This window comes from Hippocampus bargibanti, linkage group LG05 (assembly GCF_051943395.1).
Source record: "Hippocampus bargibanti isolate YZ-2025 linkage group LG05, ASM5194339v1, whole genome shotgun sequence".
Taxonomy (NCBI): domain Eukaryota; kingdom Metazoa; phylum Chordata; class Actinopteri; order Syngnathiformes; family Syngnathidae; genus Hippocampus; species Hippocampus bargibanti.
This window is the reverse complement of record NC_142738.1, coordinates 10095859-10119717: the sequence shown is the minus strand read 5'-3', so window position 1 is coordinate 10119717 and position 23859 is coordinate 10095859. Positions and strand designations below refer to the sequence as shown.

The 23859-nt window shown below is 40.0% G+C and overlaps 1 protein-coding gene across 4 annotated transcripts in view; it reads left to right on the top strand.

Annotated features, from left to right (window-relative positions):
- Positions 1–7357: 7357 nt before the first annotated feature.
- The window catches only part of myrf (myelin regulatory factor), a 36029-nt gene continuing 19527 nt past the window's right edge, over positions 7358–23859 (top strand). For all 4 annotated transcript variants that reach the window (XM_088996350.1, XM_088996347.1, XM_088996349.1 and 1 more), the window contains exons 1-4: positions 7358–7850; positions 21641–21731; positions 21864–22148; positions 22227–22288. In XM_088996350.1, coding sequence (XP_088852476.1) covers positions 7805–7850; positions 21641–21731; positions 21864–22148; positions 22227–22288 — 484 coding nt within the window. In that variant the 5' untranslated portion in view covers positions 7358–7804. The remainder of the gene's footprint in view (positions 7851–21640; positions 21732–21863; positions 22149–22226; positions 22289–23859) is intronic.

Sequence of the window (23859 nt, the reverse complement as noted above, 5' to 3'; positions counted from 1 at the left end):
TGCTGGCCTAAACTTTATCAGAAGGAGTGTCCGACATTTAAACCCTCCTTCCTAATATTATGTCCATGAAATGCAATTCATCCAGCTATCCACATTTATCAGGGGGCATGGCGCATGGGCAAAATGTTATCCAGGGATGTTCGGACCTCCCTGTCCGTTCAGTCTTTCCAGGCAGTCTAGAGTCATATGGCTCTATTTTCAGAAACAGTGAATCTGCGCCATGGCACAGAATCCGGAGGATCAATGATTGTGATCTCCAAGTACCACTTTAAAATGTGGTTCAACCATGTCCAGAGTCTCGTGTGCAACTAAGTCATTGCTTTGCTTGACCCATGATTGAAGTAAAGTTCACACAATTGAGGAATCTTAACAACATCCTCTGATCTTAGCCACCAGGAGGACAAGGAATAACTAAAAAAAAACAAGTGATCAACTTTGACGATTCCCATTGTGGTGCTGCCCTCCCTTTTGCGGCCTATGTTTGCCAGCTGAATTACCATCATTGGTTCTGCTGATTTTCATCTTGGTTGCTTAACACCATGTTGCTTTTAACTCATTCCCTGCCAGACGATGTGCAAAAATGTGTCCGCTCCAGTGCCAGGGTTTTTGTCATATTCACTCAAATTGCAGGACCCACAGAATATTGAGTTTTAGGACGACATAGACATTCAATGCAGCGCAACAAACCTTAGACTCTCCAATTTCATCAGAAAAAAAAGTTAATTCCTAAGTTATATGTCTCTGGGGTTATATGATTTTGAAAGGGGGCAGCTATACAAAAGGCAAATGCTGCCCCCTCGTGGGAGGTAAAAAAATCCCCAGAGGTCTCACTACCGCTTTATCGGCACCCCTCACAAGAAAAAACCAAAACCCGAACAAATTCGAGAATGGCGCTCCATGTCGTACTTTTCAATTACTGAATACAATCGGGATTGGTAGTGAATTAGTTAATTTTTAAAAATTTGAGAAAGGAAATCTGTAAAAAAATAAATAACAAAAAGGATTTAGAAACAAACATGCGAATCAAACCTCTGAAGATGGAGGACACTGATTCGCTGTGGCGACCCCTTGAAGGGAAAAGCCGAAAGGAAAAGAAGAAGAAGATTTAGAAAAAAATTAAACAGACGTAAAACTAAATTTGATGTTTTTTGTAAAATTGACTACAATTAGAATTCTTGCCAAAATGTCCTTTTTCATCATACATGAGTTTTTGGCGTTCATTTTAGATGTATTGAATTGAGTGTTCCTCTTCATCCTCACAGAAATACAAAGGTCCAAGGATCATTTCAGAATTGCTGTTTAGTACTTTTTTAAAATTCTTGCACTTGACAATATTCCATCCATCCATTCTCCAGACCGCTTAGTCCACATTAGGGTTGCGGGGGTGATGGAGCCTATCGTAGCTGTCTTCGGGCACTAGGCAGGGGACACCCTGAATTATTTGCCAACCAATCGCAGGTCACACAGAGACAAACAACCATCTGCGCTCACACTCACACAGAGAGACAATTTGGAGTGTTCAATCAGCCTGCCATGCATGCTTTTGGAATGAGGGAGGAAACCGCAGGACCCGGAGAAAAGCCACGCGGGCCCGGGGAGTACATACAAACTCTACAAAGGGAGGCCAGACCGGGTCTTGAACTCACAACCTCTGCACTGTGAAGTCGGCATGCATACCATTCGACTACCGGGTTGCCTTGCCATTACTTTAAAATAATAAAATGAGTGCAAGCATTTGGAAAAAAAATATTTACCTTGATGTATTAAATATGTATATTTAATTAAAACAAACATCAAAACTAAGTAAAAATGAACTATCATGAAAAATCGCAAACTGTTATAAATCTGCTTCCACACCTGGTTGCAGATTGCTCCAGTGTGAGTAGAAAGCTGCAGCTTGATGAAGCCAAGCAAACCAACTCATCCATGAAAAGCAGAGCGATAACACAGAGGCCACCAAACCAAACTCCCCCAATGCTTTCACTGCCTGTAGAATTATTACCCATAAAAGTTATGAACAAAAGCAATAATAAAGGGCAGTGGAGGGTACCGTCTCGTTTGAAACCAATCCAACTTAGTGTCAGGAATGCAGACCAAACTCTTACCCTTAGAACAGAGACCATACCATCGACCATACCAAGGACACAGAGGAGTGTGACTCCCCACCCCCACCCCTAATTGTTGTTGGATTACTTCTTCATGTATTATTACGATACTGTTGTTTAAATATGAAACATCAACATTTATTATGTGCATATCAGCAGTGAGGGCGAATGTAAAAGGGGAGAGTTTGATAAAAGCCTATCCAAACAAAGGTTTGACCCATGCATGCGATTGACTGTTGCTCAAGGCCTCTGTGTGCTTTGTTTTTATGCCAGTTACCATGGAAACATCACCGTGGCGTTTGATCATTAACCGAAGCTGCCAGTGCTGAAAAATCACCTGTTTGACTAATGTCAGGTGCAAAAAGGGGCTGGAAATACATCCCCTTGTTTAATTTGAGTAAACGTAGTTATCTCCTGATGTGAGAATCCCAATGTTGCTATTAAAGTCGTGAACATACATAGACAAAGCTTTGGCCACAAATTACAGCACAGTAACACATGTATTTTTTATTTAAATTTTACATGTAGGAGGCTGATCGACAAAGGGTTCAGATTTCAGCATGCTGTCGAGTCCCAATAGAGCCATTTTGTCCTTGACTTCGATCATTGGACTGTAGTGAAAGCCTTTCCAGTCTTTCTCAGAGCAACTGCACCCTCTATTGAAGAATGAATGCTACATAAATGGATATTTAAATCAAATGTGTATGCGGGAAATAAGACACATTTACTTTTATTTAATCTTTCAGCACCAAAGTGAACTATCTCAGACCTTCCTGAAATATTTGTCAGTTTACAATGAAGTTGTAAATGTCCCATACATGACTCTATTTGTTTTAAACTTTGATGCACTTATGACAGAGTCCAAGTCATGTAGCTATTTTACACAGATGAGCCATCCGTGTCACCACAAAAAGAATACACAATCAAAATTTTGCATCCACTCCTGTTGTAATATTGCCCTGCCATCTTCTGTACCCAGTGAGGAAACCCTGAGAATGTGGCAGAATTGCGCCTGGGTATACAGTATCACTTGAATGAATGCCACTCAGATCAATAATTCAAAGTCAGTCTCTCAAAGAGAATACAAAAGGAAAGAACAGAGCATGAGATGCTAATTACACGGATTTAAAAGGAGTCTGCATTGTCAATTTCTGTGATAAAGAAGGACGTATGTTCTCCATGGCCGGCGTCAAAGGGGTGAAACATGAGCCAATTCGAAATTAAAAATAAGAATAGAATAACAAGTGAGACGAAATGCTGGCGATTGATTTCCTCAGGGCAAAATAGAATAACAGTCCAATGGTGGACCGTCAGGGCCTGCAAAGTCTTCTCTGCTGGCCTAAAAGTCAAAGTCAAAGTCAGCTTTATTGTCAAATATGCTAATATGCATGACATACAGCACAGATGAAATTACTGTCCTCTCGGACCCAGCATGTAAGGCACTTATAATTACTTAACAAACATAAACATGAAAACTCCAATTTGCCGGGAGAGGGGAGCCGCTGCTAAAATATCAGAATCACTGACTGATGAATTCTTATTAAATAATTCCAAATTGTCTTTCTGTTTCCTTTCATTGTTTTTCCCTCTGTTGTGCTGCTTCCAGACGTGTGTTTTCGTATTTACCCATTTAACCAATCACATTCCAGCCATCATTTGTTACCAGGGTCAAAAATCTACCCACCTTCACTATCAGTTCTGCGGGCCCTGACGCATCAAACTGTTGTTCTGACCAATCAGATTTCTAGTTGGCAACCCAAAAGGGGTACCAACGCCTTCTTGAAGGCGCTGGTCAATGTCAGTGTTTTTAGCAAACTATGATTGGCTTTGCGAAAACTGCTCTGATCACAAGCCGCTCGTGACAAAAGCATACTGGCCAGAGCTAGCACACTGAATCGGTAGCAGGCATCATAAGGAATTATATTCTTTTGATTTAATAGCAGTTTTGTCAATCCACAATGGCTGAGGGAGGAGAAGAAATGGATTTGGTTGCAGATTTACTGTTAAAGCCATTTTGAAGATGGACTTTTCAAGAAAAAATGGACATCATTAAGATAGGTTTGTCAGTTATTCCCTGGCTAATGGTACCCTGTAGTGGACTTGTTGTAAATCACACCATACTTTTTTTCAGTCTAGATGGATTTATACATAGCACTACTAAAGGCCTAGCGATGAAATATACGGCGCGCCACAGTCTATGTGCAAAAAGTATTGGGACACCTGGCCATTGCAAAGAATGTGTCAAGTTTGTTCCTTATGCACAGCTTCCACTTTTCTTAAAAGATTTTCAGCAAGAAAATCTAACAAGTGTTTGATGGGGTTGAGGTCAGGGTCCGCAGCATCCTCTACTATAAACTCATACAAGCAATCTTGCTTTGTGAAAAGTTGTATTGGAACAGACAAAAAAGAATGTTCTTAAAAATATAACATCAATAAAATAATGAGTTGGGATTAAAAAGTTCAACAACCATTCTTGTGTACAATAAACATCATTAAATATTTTATTATTTAGCCACTGTACATGAATTGGAACAAGCAGTACAGTTTGTGTAACATCAAAATCCCATCCAGCCAACAAATAAATGTGTACGTAGTACAGTAATTATCGTATAAAATTAATGAAATTCATTTAAAGGACAACCGACGTCACTTTTTTGTTTTTTAACTGACACCAGAAAAACGTTTTATAGCATCTAAAATACCCAAAACACGCAGTATGATGTTTTTAGTCAAATGCAAAACACCAATAAAAATGACTTAAAGTGTCCAAAATCTGTAAAAAATTGAGCTGCGAATTGGATATTTTCAGAAAGTCCCGCCCCCAGTTCGTGATGTCACGCCAAGACGTCTTGCATTGCTTGTGAATCAAAACAATGGCTTCAGATTCGGAGAATATGCTTTCTTGTTACACATCCAGTTATGAATATGATTCAAATAGTTCTGAAGAGGAAAGCATACATGTTTGCAATCGATTAAAGAATTTATTTGTGCCATTTTGAGGCAACATTGGGGGAAAATCTCTCACCCAAACCGACCTCCTGTGGCCACCTCCGTTTCCACAGGCTGATAAATTCCTTATATGGCGCTTGGACGCCCTCTTCTGGCGGCTTTTGGGTGCAACACGAGGTCCCCAGACCAAACAAGTCCAGCAAAATACATTGACGTGATGGAAGGACTGCTACAATGCGTCTTTTTTTACGGTCAAGGGCGGTCCTTGAGTGACGTCACGTACGGACTCGTCACCAACTCAGAAACAAGACTTCCTGAATATTCAGCGCGAGTCTTAAAATGTAAAATATAGCTATATGCGGTGGAATCTTATTAAAATACGCTCAGTAGAAGTCATTTGAAGCCATTTTACAAATTATGGACACAACTTGTCCGGAGATGTAGGTTGTCCTAAGGGACTTCTCATTGGACTGCGTATGCAAATGATGTGCACTTATAATTCAAGTAAATGCTGAGTTTCATTATTCTGTTGTGTTTTCGTGATTATGACGTCATTCAACTGAGGACCTCCAAAGCTACTCCATAGTGACATTGACCCCAAGTAATTTGGCGTTCACAAGCAGGTCCAAGTCATGTATGAGTATAGCATCCGTGATTATAAAAGAGCGATAAGAGATATAGAAATGAATTGCCTTAACATGGCCAGCTGTTTCATTGTCACCCCTCAGCATCTATCTGGCTCTCTGTCTTGCTTGTCCTCTCAAACAATCTGCATAGTGTGGCCCGCAAAAAGGGAGGCGTTGTTTGCCTTGAATGGAGGAAAAGCACAAGGGGGCTGCCGGGGGGTGGAAAGGGGTGAAGAGGGAGACGCTCCAGCTGTGGGGGGACAAGACAACACAACAGCATCTCACATGTGGCAAATGGGAGGTGGGCGTCCAGGCTGTGGGGGCTGCACACAGTGGCATTGTTACGGGGGTGGGGGTGCAACCGATAAGAGCGAGAGAAATGGATCATTCCCTTGAGTCTTCCCCTCCTCTCGAGGCCTTAACGCAAAACACTCCCGTTGATGTAAGATGCTGAGGCCCCGCAGATGTGTTCTAAATCATCAAACTACATAGAAGAATTGTGTTTTATGGTTTTTTATTACAAAACATATCTGCAGCAGTAAATCCAAAAGGTTTTTTTTCCTCGTCAAACATATATCACGGTGACAATATAGAGTTTTGCATGTGCGTTCCCTCCTGTGTGTGTTTTGGAAGGTTTACAAAGTCAAACCCAAGTCAAGTGTTTTATATGATAAGCGTATTCAGCTGGAAGAGCGTTTGACGGGACCCATTGAAACACTTTTCACTGGTGATGTGTAAAATGTATTCAATTATACAGTACATTCAATTCAATGAGCCAATTAAGCGTAATAGTGCACTGTGCTTAGTTCACAAAATAGCCGCCATAAAATATCTGTCTGTCTACCTGTCTATCTAGCTAGCGAGTGTCAGTTAGCTAGCTAGCGTGTGTTAGCTAGCTTATGGCCTTACATGTGATCTCGCGAGCAAGCGATTTAGCGAGCTAATACATTAACAATGTCTTTCTTTTCCATTCGTACACTGTGTTTTAATTGTAACATCCATCTATTGGAATTTTCTCTGACTGTGAACTCTTCAAAAAAAAAAGTATCCACCAGCATTATTTTGTTTTGTTTTCGTGTTGCAATGGTGTTACCAGTGGTTTGTTTATCGTTTATTTATTTTTATTTAACCAGGGATGTTTTCTACTCTATTTTATACATCATTGTATTTTGTGAACTATGTTACTCAGCTGTAGTGACAAAATATATTGACTTATAGTGCCAAGGCTGACTATTTATGAGAACAGAATTTAGTTTTGACACATGGGTAAACTGTTTTGGGGTGATAAAGGGCTTTTGAAGGTAATACAAGGTGCTGTGCTGACCCGTTGAGGTTATTTTGGGCAAAAACGAGGAGTGAATGCAAATAAGCCCAAAACAATTGAGTTTTGATGCTACTAATAAAGATTTGAAGCATATGTGAACAGTTTTGAGCTTTTTTGATGAGCTGTAGTGTTGTGTAAGCCTCTAAAACTGCTTGACCAAATGACTATTTGTTTTTCAGAATATCTGTTTCAAGAAACTATCTTAGCTTTTTATGACTTCTTGATTTGTTTAATTTTCCAAGTCTGGTGCTTCGATTTTTCCCATTTGCAGCCCATCCCTCACCTGACTCCTCTCCTCTCCGACGCCTCTCTTGTCCCTTCGCTCATCTTGTCCAAGGAGGGGCGGCAGGAGGACGGGAAGCAAATTCACTCGCATTGGATGACTTTTACGCAACTTTTACGCACACCACTTTGGTCGAATTCTTGAACTGACCCCCTTTTCTCTCCCCCTCTTTGCCCACCACAAATCGCGAAATGGTGCCGGTGACGTATAGCAATTGAAAGAGGGGTTCTCTTCAAAATGATTATCCACAGCACCTGCGGATTTTTGGGGAGAAAGTAGCTTCTATGGTGCGTTTCCGCACGAGCAACTGAACGGGGTGAAGACGCTCTTTACGTCCAATACTGGAGTTCAACGATTCATTGCGTTCCTTTCAGTAAAAATTCATTGCGTTCCTTTCAGTAAAAAAGACACTTTTTTTGTACTGTAATGCAACTGTGAAAGTTTCCCCCATCCGAATTCCTGTCGTTCGGAGCAGGGGGGGGTATTTAATGGATTTTTTTATGCGGTACTCGCAAGGATGGACGTGGTAGATGAAACTGAAGCTTTACAGAGATTTTTTGAAGGTAAGTCGTCGCAGTCTTGAAATGTTTGCTTTGTCAATTTCGTATAGTCGTATTTTAAACCCAGTTTAACATAATTTAGACGTAAAAAACACAATCGATCCGTCATGGCTCGCTTTACCTTTTTGGATTTGCAATTTAAACCGCCAGTCATTGACTTTAATGTAAACAAGTTAGCTATATAGCCATATTTTTAACGTAAACAATGCAAGCACGCCGAAGGGTTTAAAGGTGCAGCAGCAAAAGTGATGGGTGGCAAAAGTTTTAGGATATGTCATTTCAGTTGGCTCGTGTGTAATAATTGCATTCACAGTTTTGTTGACAAAAAAGCAGGAAGTAAGACTTGTGTTCTCAAATTTGTTCTAAAGAAAAGAAATGACAGTGATGAACGACTTGGAAATGTTTTTTTCTGTATTCTTTGTTGATCATGCAGCATTGCACTCATTGATTTTAATTCCTCGCCAGAATTGACTTTGACTCATGTCTCATGTGTCATCTGTGTCATTTAGAATGACACAGATTACACCACAGGCAAGGTATTGACATTTCGTCTGTTTGACATATTCACGACACGTTATACTGCATGGCTCAGAATTCCCAGCTCACTCCTTTGACATCAATGTCAAGTGTCTTTCCGAAGTCAAGTGCAGATGTACATGCTCTTGTGGTTTTATGGATAATCAATTATCTTTGCAAATACTTAACACTTTGTTCCATCATACATACCGTGCTTACTTATATTCACAGCCACCCAGACTGTCAGAGATTCCGTGCCATTTTGACAGGAATTTAGTGTGTTTACATTCTTGCTTTGGGAGTTAAGAGAAATGTTCTTTATCTGGCTTCATGTGAGCCACACTCACTAGCACTAAAATGTCAGCTTGGCCATGAAAAGTAAATAGGTGCTTGTTTTTGATGCTTTCGAACTGTGTCAGATGTTGCCTTTGTGGGACTACTAATGAGTTGATAGAAGACGGTCTGCTTGCAAGCCCTTGATAACTTTTTCAGAGAATTCAACTGCGTGAATCAAGTATTCACGACATTTGATGATAAAATAATGTTATTCTCTGACACACAAAAAATGATACTCTGACATCAAAAAAGTATTTTCAATGCCCCCCCCCCCCTCCTTATTTTCCTCAGTTTCAAGACAAAGATAAAGTAATGATCAGAAAAGCTTATGCTTGGATAATGATGTCATCACTTCAAACCAAGTTGCTCTGCATGAGTTAGCTCTCTGAAGGTTCTAAGTCTTGGGTAACAGTCTAAATTATCTTTATGTATGTATACTTTGTACACATTACGTTTTTATCTCCAGTACCTTTACCACTTGGTCAGTGAAAGTCTCGCACGAGGTGCGGTGAAAAGCTACATAAGGGAAGACTAGACCAAGTTTTGGTAATTTAATATATAAATAAATAAATAAATAAATCATTTGTGCTGTTGTGAGCATGGACACAGCCCGCTTGATTCCATTCGTACTAGCTCCTCGCATTCCCTTTAACTCATTCACTGTCATTCTCGAATTTATTCGAGAATTAAAAACATGATGTGGAGCGCCATTCCCTAATTGTTTTGGTTTTTCTTGCGAGGGCTGCCGATAAAGCGCTGGTCAGACCTCTGGCAATGTCTTTTCCCTTCCACGAGTGGGCAGCATTTACATTTTGTACATGTTAGCACTTTGTTGCAGCTTTAGCTGTTCTTAAAGCGCTATATAAATCAGTGTGTATGTATTGCATTGTATTTTGGACAGCCACCCTCATTTCAATCTCATATCACTCCAGACCCATATAACTTCGGAATTAACTATTTTTTTCTGATGAAATAAGAGACTATGGTTTCTTACGCTGCATTGAATGTTTAGTCTTCAAACTCAATATTCTGTGGGTCCTGGAATTTGAGTGACAATGACAAAAAACTTGATTTCTGCAATGATTCAAAGAGTTCAATACATTCTGTTGTAATATTTCCAAATGAAATACAGTGACGGCCACAACATTTCTGTGGATCTCAGAATCTGTTCACCTGCACTTCAAAACTCACCAAAATTGCAGCACACTACCTCTGCTTGTAATTGAAAGTGGTAACCTTAATTACTTCTCACCACCAAATCGTCTTTGCTTCAGCTGCATCTCAAAGGAAACACTCAAATTCATTTTTGTGTGATCGGGGCGTCACGGCCAAACGACACTCTGTCTCTTAGTTTCTCATTTTTTTTTTGCATGTGGCCATTACATTTTATCACGCAGTGTAAAAAAATGCAGCAAAAATGAGAACGTTCGCATTTGACTTGTGATTTCAGATGATTTTACCGTTCTTGTTTTTGCTGCCATTATCCAACAACACATGCACCCATCACAGTGATGGATCTCTCTCGTAAGTTATGTTTTAATAGGATTACCAAAATATGTATACATCACACTAATGCACAGCTTGCATTCCTGGCATAGCCCCACTAGTTGTTAAAACACAATGAGGTGAGACTGGTGTGTTTCTCCTCAGCAGACTCCATTAGAGTAACAGTGAGCAGACAGGGTGAGGAGGTGAGACAGAGCAGACTCGCAGTGCTGAGAGAATCGCCCTTTGGGAGAAAGCCAATCGAATCTCCACTGCCCTTCCCACCCCGCCGTCACCACCACCATAACTTGACCTTCTCATCTTTGACTCACTTAGACAATAAACAGTTGCTCACACACACACAAAGTTTAGCGACATTTATTGCTGCTGTGCTGATTCATCTCAAGTAACCCTCCCTTCAAAGTCAACTGAAGTATTGATTGAAATATATATCATCAGATTTTGGGTTTTGTGTCAAGTGTCATGGACGTTTCTGGCAGTAATTAACAATGTTTTTAGCTAAAACGTGATGTGTTTTAAAAGCTTCAATGTTCACAAAATATGAAGTGCAACTTAATGAAAGCCACTTGGGACTCTGGTAGTACGTGGGTTGAATGGAGTAGACAATTATTATTATTTTTTGAACATATCAACCAATTTCTGAACTGTGACAGACCTTACACTTGGTGAAGACAAAGAATAAAAACCAGATGTCTGTCAAAGTGAGTGACTTATAAGAAGGAACATTTTTTCACAAGGCGTACAGGCTATGAAAAAATAGTCAATTCAAAGTCAAAGTCAACTTTGTTGTCAAATATGTTAATATGCATGACATACAGCACAGATGAAATTAATGTCCTCTCGTACCCAGCGTGCAAGGCACTTATGATGTCGTTAAAAACACATACAATTGACAACAGACAATACATGTAATTTCTGAATGAAAAGTGAGGTAGTGTCGTATGTAAAGTGACGTAATGTAATAATGCAAAAACAAACAACAACAAAAGGGTTGAAGTGAGGTCTTGCAGAAAAAAAACAAGAAAGAAAAAAAAATAGAGTTCAGGATGATAGTACAGCGTGTAGTGTGTACTCAGATTTCAGTGAGTGTGGCAGTGGGAAGGGGGGGGGGGGGCAGGGCTGGGAGGGAGTCTAGTCTCCTGACTGCTTGGTGGCAGAAACTGTCCTTGAGCCGGCTGGTCTTGGCTCGGAGACTCCGCAGTCTCCTTCCCGATGGCAGCAGGCTGAAGAGGCTGTGGGAGGGGTGGGTGGGATCGCCAGCGATCTTGATGGCTCTGCAGGTGAGGCGGGTGTTGTAAATGTCCTGAAGGGGGAGGGCACCAATGATCTTCTCAGCTGTCCTCACGATGCGCTGCAGAGTCTTACGGCAGGACACAGTAATAGCGGTCGTAGAGATAATGGAAAAAAGCAATGTTAACTGTTAGCTTACCTGCTAGCGAGTAATTGGATTAGTTTAGCCTTTATTAGTCTCACAGTGGAGACATTTACATTTCACAGCAGCAAAGTTATGGAAGGGAAAGGAAAGGTAAAAATACAAAATACAGGCGCTGTTGGAAAGGCAGCCACTCTTGAGGCGCCATCTTGAAGTCAAAAGAACAAAAAATAATAATAATATGATAACACAGACACAGTCATTCAATATTCAGCACTTTCTGCAACCTCTTTGTATTATAAAGCAGTTCTAGAGGAAAGAGGATGGAATTTGCAGTTGCAAAAAACGTGTCGTTTTCATGCATAATTACCGTATTTTCCAGTGTGTAAGGCCGTCCAAAACCCTTGATTTTCCTCAATACATGACGCTGCGCCTTATACACAGGTGTGCCTTATATGTGAACTAATATTGAGCAAAAACAGGTTTCGCAACGACTGTCAGCAGCCATCGACTCCATTTAGAAGAAGTAGTACGTAACCCCAGCTTATACCGTAGCGCCTTATAATGTGGTGTGCCTTATATTTGGAAAACTTTAATATTTATATATTATATTTGGAAAACTTTGTTTTATTCATTGAGGGTGTGCCTTATAGTCCGGTGCGCCTATATATGGAAAAAGTCTGAAAATACCCCACTCATTGGGGTATTTTCTACAGAAAATCTGGTGACTTTGAAGTTATGTTTGACAAAACGTAGACACCACCAGTTACACCTTTACTTGTGTGTATGAACTCCATTAGTTTGAGTTTGCTTCCTAAAGAGCTTTCGATTCCATTTTAACTCATTCACTACCAGACGTGCAAAAATGTGTCCACTCCTGTACCAGGGTTTTTGTCCTTGTCAGTCAAATTCCAGGACCCACAGAATATTGAGTTTGAGGACTAGATGAACATTCAATGCAGTGAAAGAAACCTTAGACTCTCTTCGTTCATTACAAAAAAATGGTTAATTCCAAAATTTTATGGGTCTGGAGTTATATGAGCGTGAAATGAGGGCGGGTGTCCAAAATACAATGCAATACATACATATTGGTTTATAAAGCGCTTTAACAACAGCTAAAGCTGGAACAAAGCGCTAACATGGAAAAAGGGAAATGCTTCCCCCTTGTGGAAGGAAGGGAAAAACATTGCTAGAGGCCACGGCCAACACTTTATCAGCACCCAAACAAGAAAAAACAAATCCCGAACAAATTCAGGAATGGCGCTCTACATCATATTTTCAATTCCCGAATAAATTCGTGAATGGCAGTGAATGAGTTAAGTCAGGATCTTGACATCCATGGCTTGCCCAAACTGAATAACGACTGCATACCACTGCTGAAATGTACTTTATATTTTCAGAATGTGTTAAAATTAATGGTTTGAAACTCATGCTTTGCTTCTTGCTCTGTAAAGTCATGATCCACTTTTGGTGTTTGACTGAATAAAATGATGGACCAGTGTGTTTGTTGCCGTCATGAGAAGAATCTACGATTAGCATATAACAGTAATTTTCAAGGCAATTGAAAATATTTTCTGAAAGCTGAGGTTTATGTCCATACTTATCTTTTGTTCTACTCAAGATTGAGTCCATATCTCAGCATGTTGAGGGTCGCAGGGAGCTCAAGCTGACCTCGTGCAGAACATGAAATACTGGTCTCCAGTCAATCACAGGGGCAGCCAGCTAATCCATATGATCCAGTATTTCAGGCATTTCGGCTACACCTTTCAAAGGATTCTGACAGCACTATAATGGAAATTGTACCAAATTCCCTCTGGATGCGTGTATTTTATTAAAAAACATGTTTTTAAATGAGATACTAATCATGAATAACCAAGGCAAATTACATTAGGGATTGGAATTATGATTATGGAGTTGTACAGCAGCCCTTCTGTGGGTATGTTTTGGCACTTCAAGTCAAATGAAATGGCTAATAGGACTAGTTCTTTGACATATGATGGCCTGCTCTCAGAGCAATGCTAACTCAGTCACTGCCATCCCCGTATTCATTCGGGAGTTGAAAAGTGTGACATGGACGGCCATTCCCGAATTTGTTTGGGTTTTGGGTTATCTTGCGGGGGTGCAGAAAAAGCACTGGTCAGACCTCTGGCAATGTTTTTTCCCTTCCACGAGTGGGCAGCATTTCCAGTTTGTCCGTGTTAGCACTTTGTTACAGCTTCAGCTGTTGTTAAAGCGCTATATAAACCATTATGTATGTATTGCATTGTATTTTGGACATCCGCCCTCATTTCAAGCTTATATAACTCCAGACCCATATAATTTAAGAATTAACTTTTTTTCTGATGAAAGAATAGAGGCAAAGGTTTCTTACGCTGCAAAAAAACATGTTTATGTAGTCCTAAAACTCAATATTCTGTGGGTCCTGGAATTTGAGTGAAAATGACAAAAACCCTGGCACTGGAGTGGACATTATTTTCCACATCATCTGGCAGTGAATAAGGTGAGAGCCCCCAGACTACTGTGGGGTGATATATTGTGAACAGCGCCACCCCGTTTCTTCACTATTTGTGTCGAGTCCTTCTTTTGATGGAGTCAGTGTTTGCCTTCTATGGAGCCAACGCGCATATTTGACATTAAAACACGTCTTATATGTTGACACATATGTGAGACAGTGTGAAGTGAGCACAATCAGCCGCACTTGCATCATGCCCTCATTCATCCATTAACTCCCCACCCAAAAACATAAATTTGCCAATAGGTGAATAAAATGCTTGGCCGCAGCAAGTGGGGAATAAAATCCCTCAACAACTTTCTTACGGTGCGGAAAGTGTTTCAATTAAGGCCATCTGATGGACTAAGTGTCCGAGCGGCACGGACATCTAAGGTGGTGCAACCATCACAGCCTTGCTTTTTATTCCCTTGGGGGAAAAATGAGCTCATTACTCATGCCTATATATCAGAATTCCTATTAAGTCCTCTTGTACTCCCAGCAAGCTAATGAATCTTAGTTCCAGAAGGCAGTTTTGGAAATGTTGCTTGAAAGCCGTACACAGACGCCAGCCTTCCCTGATTTACAACTTGGAAGGTGATCTGCTTTAAGAGGAATGTATTGTTTGTGAGCAGCCAGGCGTGAGGTGCTCACATATGACTTTTCATTGTCATGCCGTACCTTTATCATCAGTGCCAACAGTCATGCGTGTGTGGGCGTGCGTGCGTGCGTGTGTGTGTGTGTGTGTGTGTGTGTGTGTGTGTGTGTGTGTGTGTCTGATTGTACGGAGTTTATTTATCGATCTATCCAGCTAGCTAGCATCTATCTAGCTATCTAGCTACCTAGTTAGCTAGATAGCTATCAATTCAATTGTTTATTTGTGTATTTATTTATTCATTAATAGATCTAACATGTCATTAAGGAAAAGTTTGGATAATATGCTTGGGTCTTTTTTTTTATTTGCAAAAACCTTTCATCTAAACAGGGGTTTCCTTCTTTATTATATTTATTGTTGTGACAAAAGCAGGCAGTCATGCCATGAACCATCTATTTTCTTTCTCCAGTCGTTTGCGTGTCAATCTCACAGTGCAGATGTAGCAGGTTCAATTCCTGCTCCGGCCTCCCTTTCTATTTATTTATTTATTTATTTGTACATGTATTTATTTATTTCAAAACAAACCTGCAAATCAAACCTCTGAAGATGGAGGACACTGCTTCGCTGTGGCCACCCCTGAAGGGAAAAGCCGAAAAGAAAATATTTATTTATTTATTTATTTATTTATTTATTTATATTTGAGAGGGGACTTGAAGGTGGGAGGATGTGAGTTCCAAAGTTTGGGGACAGAGCAGCGTGTTGAATTGTGCCCTATAAATGATTTGGTATTGGATTGTAAGTACAGTACAGTATATAAATTTAAAGCTCCAAACATGTCTTATCTGACTTGCCAATTGAAAAACAATCTTCCAATGTATTCCGTCTGCAGGATGTGCTTGGTTGCCCCCCCAGACCCCCCTCCCCCGTCCCCACCCCCTTTGAGCCTGATGCAGGTCGATTGTATGAGTGGAAGGATTTGATATGAACCAAAATGTAATTAAAATATTTTTTTAGTAACATTGCCCCCCCTCTACCCTGACAAAAAAAGCTACATCCTCCACAAATCTAACATTTCTTAAGATTACCACATTATATACAGGGAACTCTGGCAAAATATAATCATGCATCTCATTTGACGTTCATAAAAGTAGAAAACATTCCCTGGAGCTTCATCTTTATCCAAATCGACAGCAAAATATAATGCTTGTTCCTTGATCACTACCGCGTTTGTTTACTAGTTCTTGTGTAATCCTGCTCACTAACAGTGAAACTCTGTTGCCAAGGACAAGAAAAAAAGTATATGGTGAAGGAATTTGCATTAAAAATAAATCAATAAAAACACCTATTTTGGAATTTTCAGAACTTTAACTCGTTGAGAACAGGTGTATTCTTGATGAGTGATTTAAGTTAACCAAGCATCTCTTTTGGGATCACCTCATTTTTCTCTCCTTTTGTCCGTCTCCAGACATTCGTTCATCGTCAATGTCTCATTTCATTTTTTTTAAACCTTACTTTCTTTTAAAGCTAGCTGCGTGTCGCGCTCCCAGCCCTGTCACTCCTCTAATCTCCTGAGCCAGGTCCACCAGTGGGACCAGTGCTTATGAGTGACGAGGACTGTGTGTGGTAGCCTGGTACAGCCCTTTCTCATGACTGGGGAATAATCCTCATTATAACCCCCCCAAAGCCATTCACACACACACATACACAACAATATGTTTCGCACATAGACATGCACACTCAGCCTGGCACATACATACACATTTGTTGAGCTGACCTGTGGCTATCGGGTCTGCAGGAGAAGGTCGTCCGGTGGCATTAGTGAAACATGTGAAAATTAGATTGGAATTGTTCTTCTCGTCTTCCTGTTAACGGTTTTTTTTTTCATCTCAAGGACATCAACATGCTTTGGCTACGTGCAGGTACTCTGATTGATATAGTGCTTCCTCACACAATTAGTGGCTTACTTTCCTCCATCTTGTTTATGAAATCTATGTATGTTTTCTTTTTCCCTCTCATTGTTGTGTGTGTAATTACTGGTCCACCGTTCTTCATTGAGAGTCTTGATCTGTGTTTACTTACATTATTTATTGAAAAATCAAATTTGCTATCATTAAACAAACTCATATTATTGGACTTGTGGAAGGTGATTAGAATTACACTTTAAACAATACATAATGGCTTCTCTATGGGACCGTGGCCTTGACTTGATAGTTGACATGCCTGCGCATACTTTACCTGGAAAAAAAGTAGACATAATTAACTTTTGTCAGTTAACATTGTACCAGGGGTGTGGGGATGGGCGGGGAAAGGCTACTGTGTGTCTCATTCTAGCAATCTCTAGTATAGTATAGTAGTATAGTATAGTAGCAATCTCTTAAATGGCAAGACCCAGAAAGACTTTTTATTGCTGTTGACAAAGCTTGCACTGAGTTCCGTCATGGAATATTCATAAGCGTAAGAATTTGCGTGTGTGTGTGTGTGTGTGTGTGTGTGTCAACTTGTAATTGTAATTGTGAAAGTCTGAAAGTATTAAAAGTTATGTGCATGCATGGTGATTTGTCCTTTATTGGAATACCATTACAGTATTCTGTGGAACATCCAAAGCAGAAATGTCAAAATTAAAGCCGGAGTCCCATTTGTGGCTAGTTGCTCATAAAATTGGCCCGCATGAAAAAGTTCATCAAGATAAGGTGTGAATTAGCCTGAAGGTAGAGATTTAGACTCTTATCGTGCAACTGTGTTGGTTCCATCTGAAGGGGGTGCTCGAGAGATTTCTGACAGTGGCTTAACTCTCCCCAAGCCCTGGTGTACCACCACGCATGAAAAGTGGCTTGGAAATTTCCAAGAAGAATTTTCCAAATGAAGTCTTTTTGGAGGAAAAAACAAATAGCAGAAGATGGGGCCAATCGTGCGAAGAAAAGCAATTTCGTAAAGGTTATGTGAAGTCGTCAGACTATCTGTCATAGAGAAGCAGAGAGGGCAAAATCTAAATCTGTGTTAAAATCGAACTTCATTCAACCTCTAAATCGGATGCAAGTCAAAAAGCCCCAAGTAAAATTCTAAATTATAAGATCTCAAGGAAATTCTCTTATACAGTTTCAACTGTAATTTGAATACGTCTGTGTAAGCTCTCAGTCGTACAGGAGTGGTCCATCGATGAGAAGGTTTCTTCAGCCGTACAAATTTGTACAGATGACGGCTGAAGAAACCTTCTCATCGATGTAATTTGAATACTGTATGAAAAGCGGAATGGAAATTAAATATATGCCTAGGATCGAAACAAGTGCATTCTTTTTATTTGTGGATATTTTAGATTGTTTGGCCGACAGCCTGGCTTTCATAACACACACCACACACAGGCACACACACACACACACACACACACACACACACACACGCACACACACACGCACACACGCACACACACACACACACAACCAATTTCTGAAAGAGCTTTCTGTATTGAGGCGAGTCTCACAATGATTTCACTGTTTGTTCTTGGACACAGCTGTACTGAATATGAGTAAACTTGAACAGGGGAATGACATCTTTGAATTGAATGATGGACATAGAAGCTGTTCCATTTGTGTGTGTAGGACTAAAAATTCTGATGATTACTTGAAAGCCGTTAATGCAGCAGATGCCCATTTCATTATTGTTTCTGTGTGTTTAGTGTTTAGTAATGCGAATCCCCGTCACGTTACAATTTATTAGTTCCTTCCTTTTCCACCTTCTCTACTTGGCATCCGCACACTCAGGGCAGACAGGAAGGCACTCTAAAGCACCTATGGTTTAGGATTAAGTATTTCCAGGTGGTAAGAATACCTTGTTCGCTGAATATACGCTTTAGTGGAGGAGGGGCTATTCATGTGATACAGTTCGACTTTATTTAAATACATGAATGAATACATGAATGGAAACATGAATGAATAATAAATAATAAATAATGATAAATGATAGGTACGAAGTACTAAATGATAAATTGTGATAAATTATAAATTATTTTGCTGACAGCCTGGCTTTCATAACACACACAACACACACACACACACACTGGCTTTAAATACAGAAATGAATAAATAAAACTATTACATAGTTCTTTCAATTTGCATGCTTGTCTAATCCGATAAGTATGATGTATTTACAAAATAAATACATTAATAAATAAATATCACCTTTTTATAGTGAGTGTACATTCACAATAAACTTCCAAAACTCAGGTCAAAACTCCTCAAACTTCTGCTTTAATCAGAATCAGAAAGCGTTTAATGGACCCACAATGGAGACATTTTCAATCTACAGCAGCAAAATTGAAAGGTGTGTGGTGAAAAGATAACCCCAAAGTATTCTATGCACATAGAAATGTCAGAAGACTGTAAAGTTTGACTGTGCAAAAATGTTTGATAAAAAGAACTGTACATGGTGTAAGTATAAAAAAGCATATTTGACGTACTGTAGATACAGTATGTAGCTGCTGTTTGGGTGTCGTGTAGTGAGTGACTAATCTACCTTCTTCTAACTTTAACCTCGAAAAAAAATTACACAACGGTGGTTTCCATTAGCTTAGTAGATTTTAGTTATATAATTTATACTGGTTACAAAACATAAGCATGCCTTCTTTGGTATGGAGAAAGTCAATCACAGGAAAAGGATATCTTTGCTTTCAAAGATCTGCTTATGTTGTTGGAGAAAGGCTTTAAGTCAAAATGGTATTGCAGTAAATGAATCCTAGAAGGAATGTGAAGCAAACGTTTCTCTTTTGGAGCACAATCGACTAACGGTTTACCATCACCTTGCCGATTACATCATTCTCCTTTTTTTACCACATGATGCGTGTGTTTTCAAGGCATTTTTCAATCGCTAGTTGATCTGGTGCTTGGTCTTTGACATGTCTTTGACCAAAAAAGTTGCCGTAACGTCAAAATGTGTTTCATCTTCTCTGCGGTTCTGCTTCACACCTTCTATCAGTCCTTCCCGGGATGTCCAACTTATAACTTGTCCTCCTTGCCCCCGTTCTCCTCACCCTCCATCCATCCGACCTCCCCCTCTCCCTGTAGCATTTCGTTATCAGGCCTGCCAGTTTAGATTTACGGCTGTTGTGGGTGGGGCGCACATCTGGATCTTATTTCAGGGGGAACCATCCTGCTTTTCTCCCGTTGCACTGGTACGCATTAGGAGACATTTACCATCTGCTTCAATCCGGTGAACAGAGTGTAAACACGGTAAAGGTTGCAGAGGACCTGACATTGTAATGCGAAGATTGATGTGACACAATAAAATTCAGAGGGACCCTAATCTGGGTGAAGGAAATGTGGTCTGGTTTTGTACATTGCCCACTTTATGGGGTGGTTTGATCTTAGAAGTCGAACTAGCACTTTTATGGAGCCTTTTTTCCCCCATAATCGAAGAAGATGAAAGGTAGTCAATATGCTAATGATGACAATAATTGTCAATGATTTTTTTCCCAACAAATTGCTTAATCCAAGGGTGTCAAACTCATTTTTTGCCACGGGCCACATTGTAGTTACGGTGTCCTCTAGGGGCCCGTTATGAATTTGGAGTTCATATCCCCCACATTCAGAGCGCACAACAAATTTATGAATAACTAGTTTTCAAATCTGAAGTGAAGAATAATGACTGTTTTTGTGGTTTACATACGACAATTTGAAATTTTGGTTCAGACTTTTGCAAGCGTCATGGCACTTGACATGCTTGATGCTTTCGTGGGCCGAATAAAATGATGTGGCGGGCCATATTTGGCCCCTGAGCCTTGACTTTCAATCTCTCAAGAAATGAATTAAGAAAAATAACAATAATACACTTGGGGTTATCTGTCCATACAATCCTTCCCTGCTTTTCTGACTCACCCAACGCAAACGCTCACATGCACGCTCACAGACAGAACTCTCAATGAAATTGCTCTTTGTGGAAATACTTTTTGTATTTTTTTGTGTTCTGTGATTGCAAGTGTCCTTGAGAGGTTTTAAACGCGCTTCCAAATAAAATGTATTATTATTATTTATTATTAATGATGCAAAGTGGAAAATGAACAGACAGTTGTGGTGTCCTGTCAGGCTAAAAAGCAGCATTGAATGTTTCATATTCAACAATCATCTAATCACCTTTATTTGAAGAAAAAGCTTCCTGTTTTCACTCTTCAACTTCTTGAAAATGGATGCAATATCTTACTACATAGGTTTACACCTAAAATAAATGAAGCACAAAAGAGATATACATTATATATATGTATAATTATAATATATTATTCATTATCATTATTATCGTTGTTATTATTATTATTATTATTATTATTATTATTATTATTATTATTATTTAAAATGAAGCAAAATAACATTTACACAGAAAATATTTTTATTATATTTTATAATTTTGTATACTTTTTTATAATAATACTAATAATAATAATTACTATTATTATTATTATTATTATTATTATTATTATTATATAAAATGTACCACATTAGACAGAAAATATGTTTACATTTTGTGTAATTTATTTATTATTATTATTATTATTATTATTATTATTATTATTATTATTATTATTCGTCTGTGTAAGCTCTCAGTCGTACAGGAGTGGTGCATCGATGAAAAGGTTTCTTCAGCCGTAGTAGTACAGATGGCGGCTGAAGAAACCTTTTCATCGATGTTATTATTATTATTATTATTATTATTATTATTACATACAATGTTACCGCACATTAGACAAAGCAAATCAAATAAGCAAATCAGACACTTCCTCGTGCGTGTTTATCCTTTCTGAAATACAGTGCAAGGAAAATGCCATCTAATCTTGTTGCGATAAGGAGCAAAAGCTCGACTGGTCATTACGACATATAGTGAGATTGTCTTATTAGCGGCCTCCCTGTGGCAGTGTGCGGAGCTGCTGCAAGATTATTGTTGTTAATTCCCAGATGCTCTCCGTCTCCATTCTCTGACGCTCTCCCCTTTTACCCCAGGCCATGATATTACCAGTACTCTGGATACAGCCAACATCGACACAAGTATCCTGGAAGAGTACATCAGCAAGGAGGACGATAGCACTGACATGTCAGTAGGGCCTCTACGCCAACCAGGCTACGTCAAAACAACACAAACTGCCCATGCGGTTTATGTCGTTACAAAGGAATTTGTTTTCTCTGATAAGACTAATCCCCTCCTTTTTCCTTTTCGCTCTCCCAGCTGTTTCTCAGAGGTCCACAGCACCCCTGGACCAAATTACTCATCTCCCCAGGCGGGAGTGTCCACCTCTGGGGGATTGGTGTGCGGCGTGAGCCCTCCAATTCCCCTCCGCCAGGGAGCCCCTCCCCCTGCACCCTCAAACTGTCCGAACGTTTACCCTCCGGGTCCTTCCCTGAGTCTGAGGCACAGCTATCCCTGCCTGGGTCAACATCAACAGCACCAGCAGCACCAGCATCACCAGCAACCACACGTCAAACCCGAGCACAGAGGTCACTACGCCCCTGGGTGAGTGCTCTGGAGATCAGGGTTAGCTAATTTTTAAGCTAGGGATTCATCTTTTCATTCATCATCTCTTTATTTTAGAACTCTTCCTGAGTCTCCACCAGACTCGAGCTCAGAGCCGTACTCGCCTCAACAGGTGAATGGTGAGTAACTACCGTATGGTGAAGGCACAATAAATTTGTTGATGGGTTGGTGCGATTGTGAGCATCAAGGGACAGGAACTGTCAGAAAATATAAGTGTCTTTGATTTCCTCTTAATTGAAGGAAAACATTGTCCAACAATTGCATACAACAAACAGAAAGGTGCAATAAATGTTTTTGCGTCTGTCCTCAGACTTTCTAGCTGGCCGGCTGTCTATTGGCTATCTAACAGCTAGCTGGCTAGTTAACTGGCTATCTGTTGGCTATCTGTTGGCTATCTGTTAGCTATCTGTTAGCTAGCTGGCAGGCAGACTGTCTATCTATTAGCTATCTAGTGGCTAGCTAGCTAGTTTTTTTTTATCGATTTGAGTTACTTGCGGGTTGAGTGAACGCTGGCGCGTGTGGCTGCCGGTGTTCACCCACAAAAAACTGATCATGTGACTGTAAAGTGACCTCGAGAGTTTTGAAAGGCGCTTAGAAATCAAATGTATTATTATTGTTAAAGAGAGGAGAGTAATGAGATGCATCTGGGTCACAATTAAACAGTGGCTGACCGTCGAGGCCCACAAAGCCTTGTCTGCTGGCCTAAAAATGTCTGAATCACGGACTGATGTTAATTATATTTGGTCCATGAATTCTTATTAAATAATTCCAAATTGTCTTTTAGTTTCCTTTCATTATTTTTCCCCTGTTGCGCTGTTTCCAGATGTGTGTTTTCGTATTTAAGCTTTAACCAATCACATTTCCGCCATCATTTGTTACCAGGGTCGGAAATCTACCTGGATGCCTTCACAATCAGTTCTGCGAGCCTTGTCGCATCAAATGTGTGGATCAAACTGTTGCTATAACCAATTAGATTTCGTGTTGGCAACCCAAAAGCAGTACCAACGCCTTCTTGAAGGCGCTGGTCTACGTCAGAGTTTTTGCAAACTATGATTGGCTAGTCACTAGCCTATCATAAAACTGCTCTGATCACTAGCCGCTTGTGACAAAACCATACTGGCCATAGCTAGCACCCTTTATCGGTAGCGAGCTGCATAAGCAAATATATTGTGTTGATTTAGCAGTATAGTATTTTTGTCAGCCCACAATGGCTGGAGGGGGAGAAGAAGTGGATTTTGTTGGAGATTTACAGTTAAAGCCATTTTAAAGAAAAAAATGGATGTCATGTGGTCGTTTCTAGGCTAACGGTGCCCTCTAATGGACTTGGTAGTAGATCACACCACACTTTTCACATCACACAGCTGTCATTTCTTTGTAGTGTGGCATTGGTGTTTCAGTGGTAGAATTCTCGCTTGCCATGTGGAGGGCTTGGGTTTGATTCCCGCCCAATGCAACAATGCCTTTTGCAAATTTTCCCATTGTAAGACTATTAAAGGCTTTCTGATTCTTTTTTCAATCCGGATTGATTAAGACGTAGCACTACTGAAGGCCCAGCAATGAAATCTACGGCTCGCCGCTAATATCCAGTATATGATTATCCAAATGTCTTTTGCTGGGCAATACACTTTCCTCATCTCGGCCTCATCGCCAACATTTTTAGACGAAGAGAAGGTTGGTATCATCATCATGC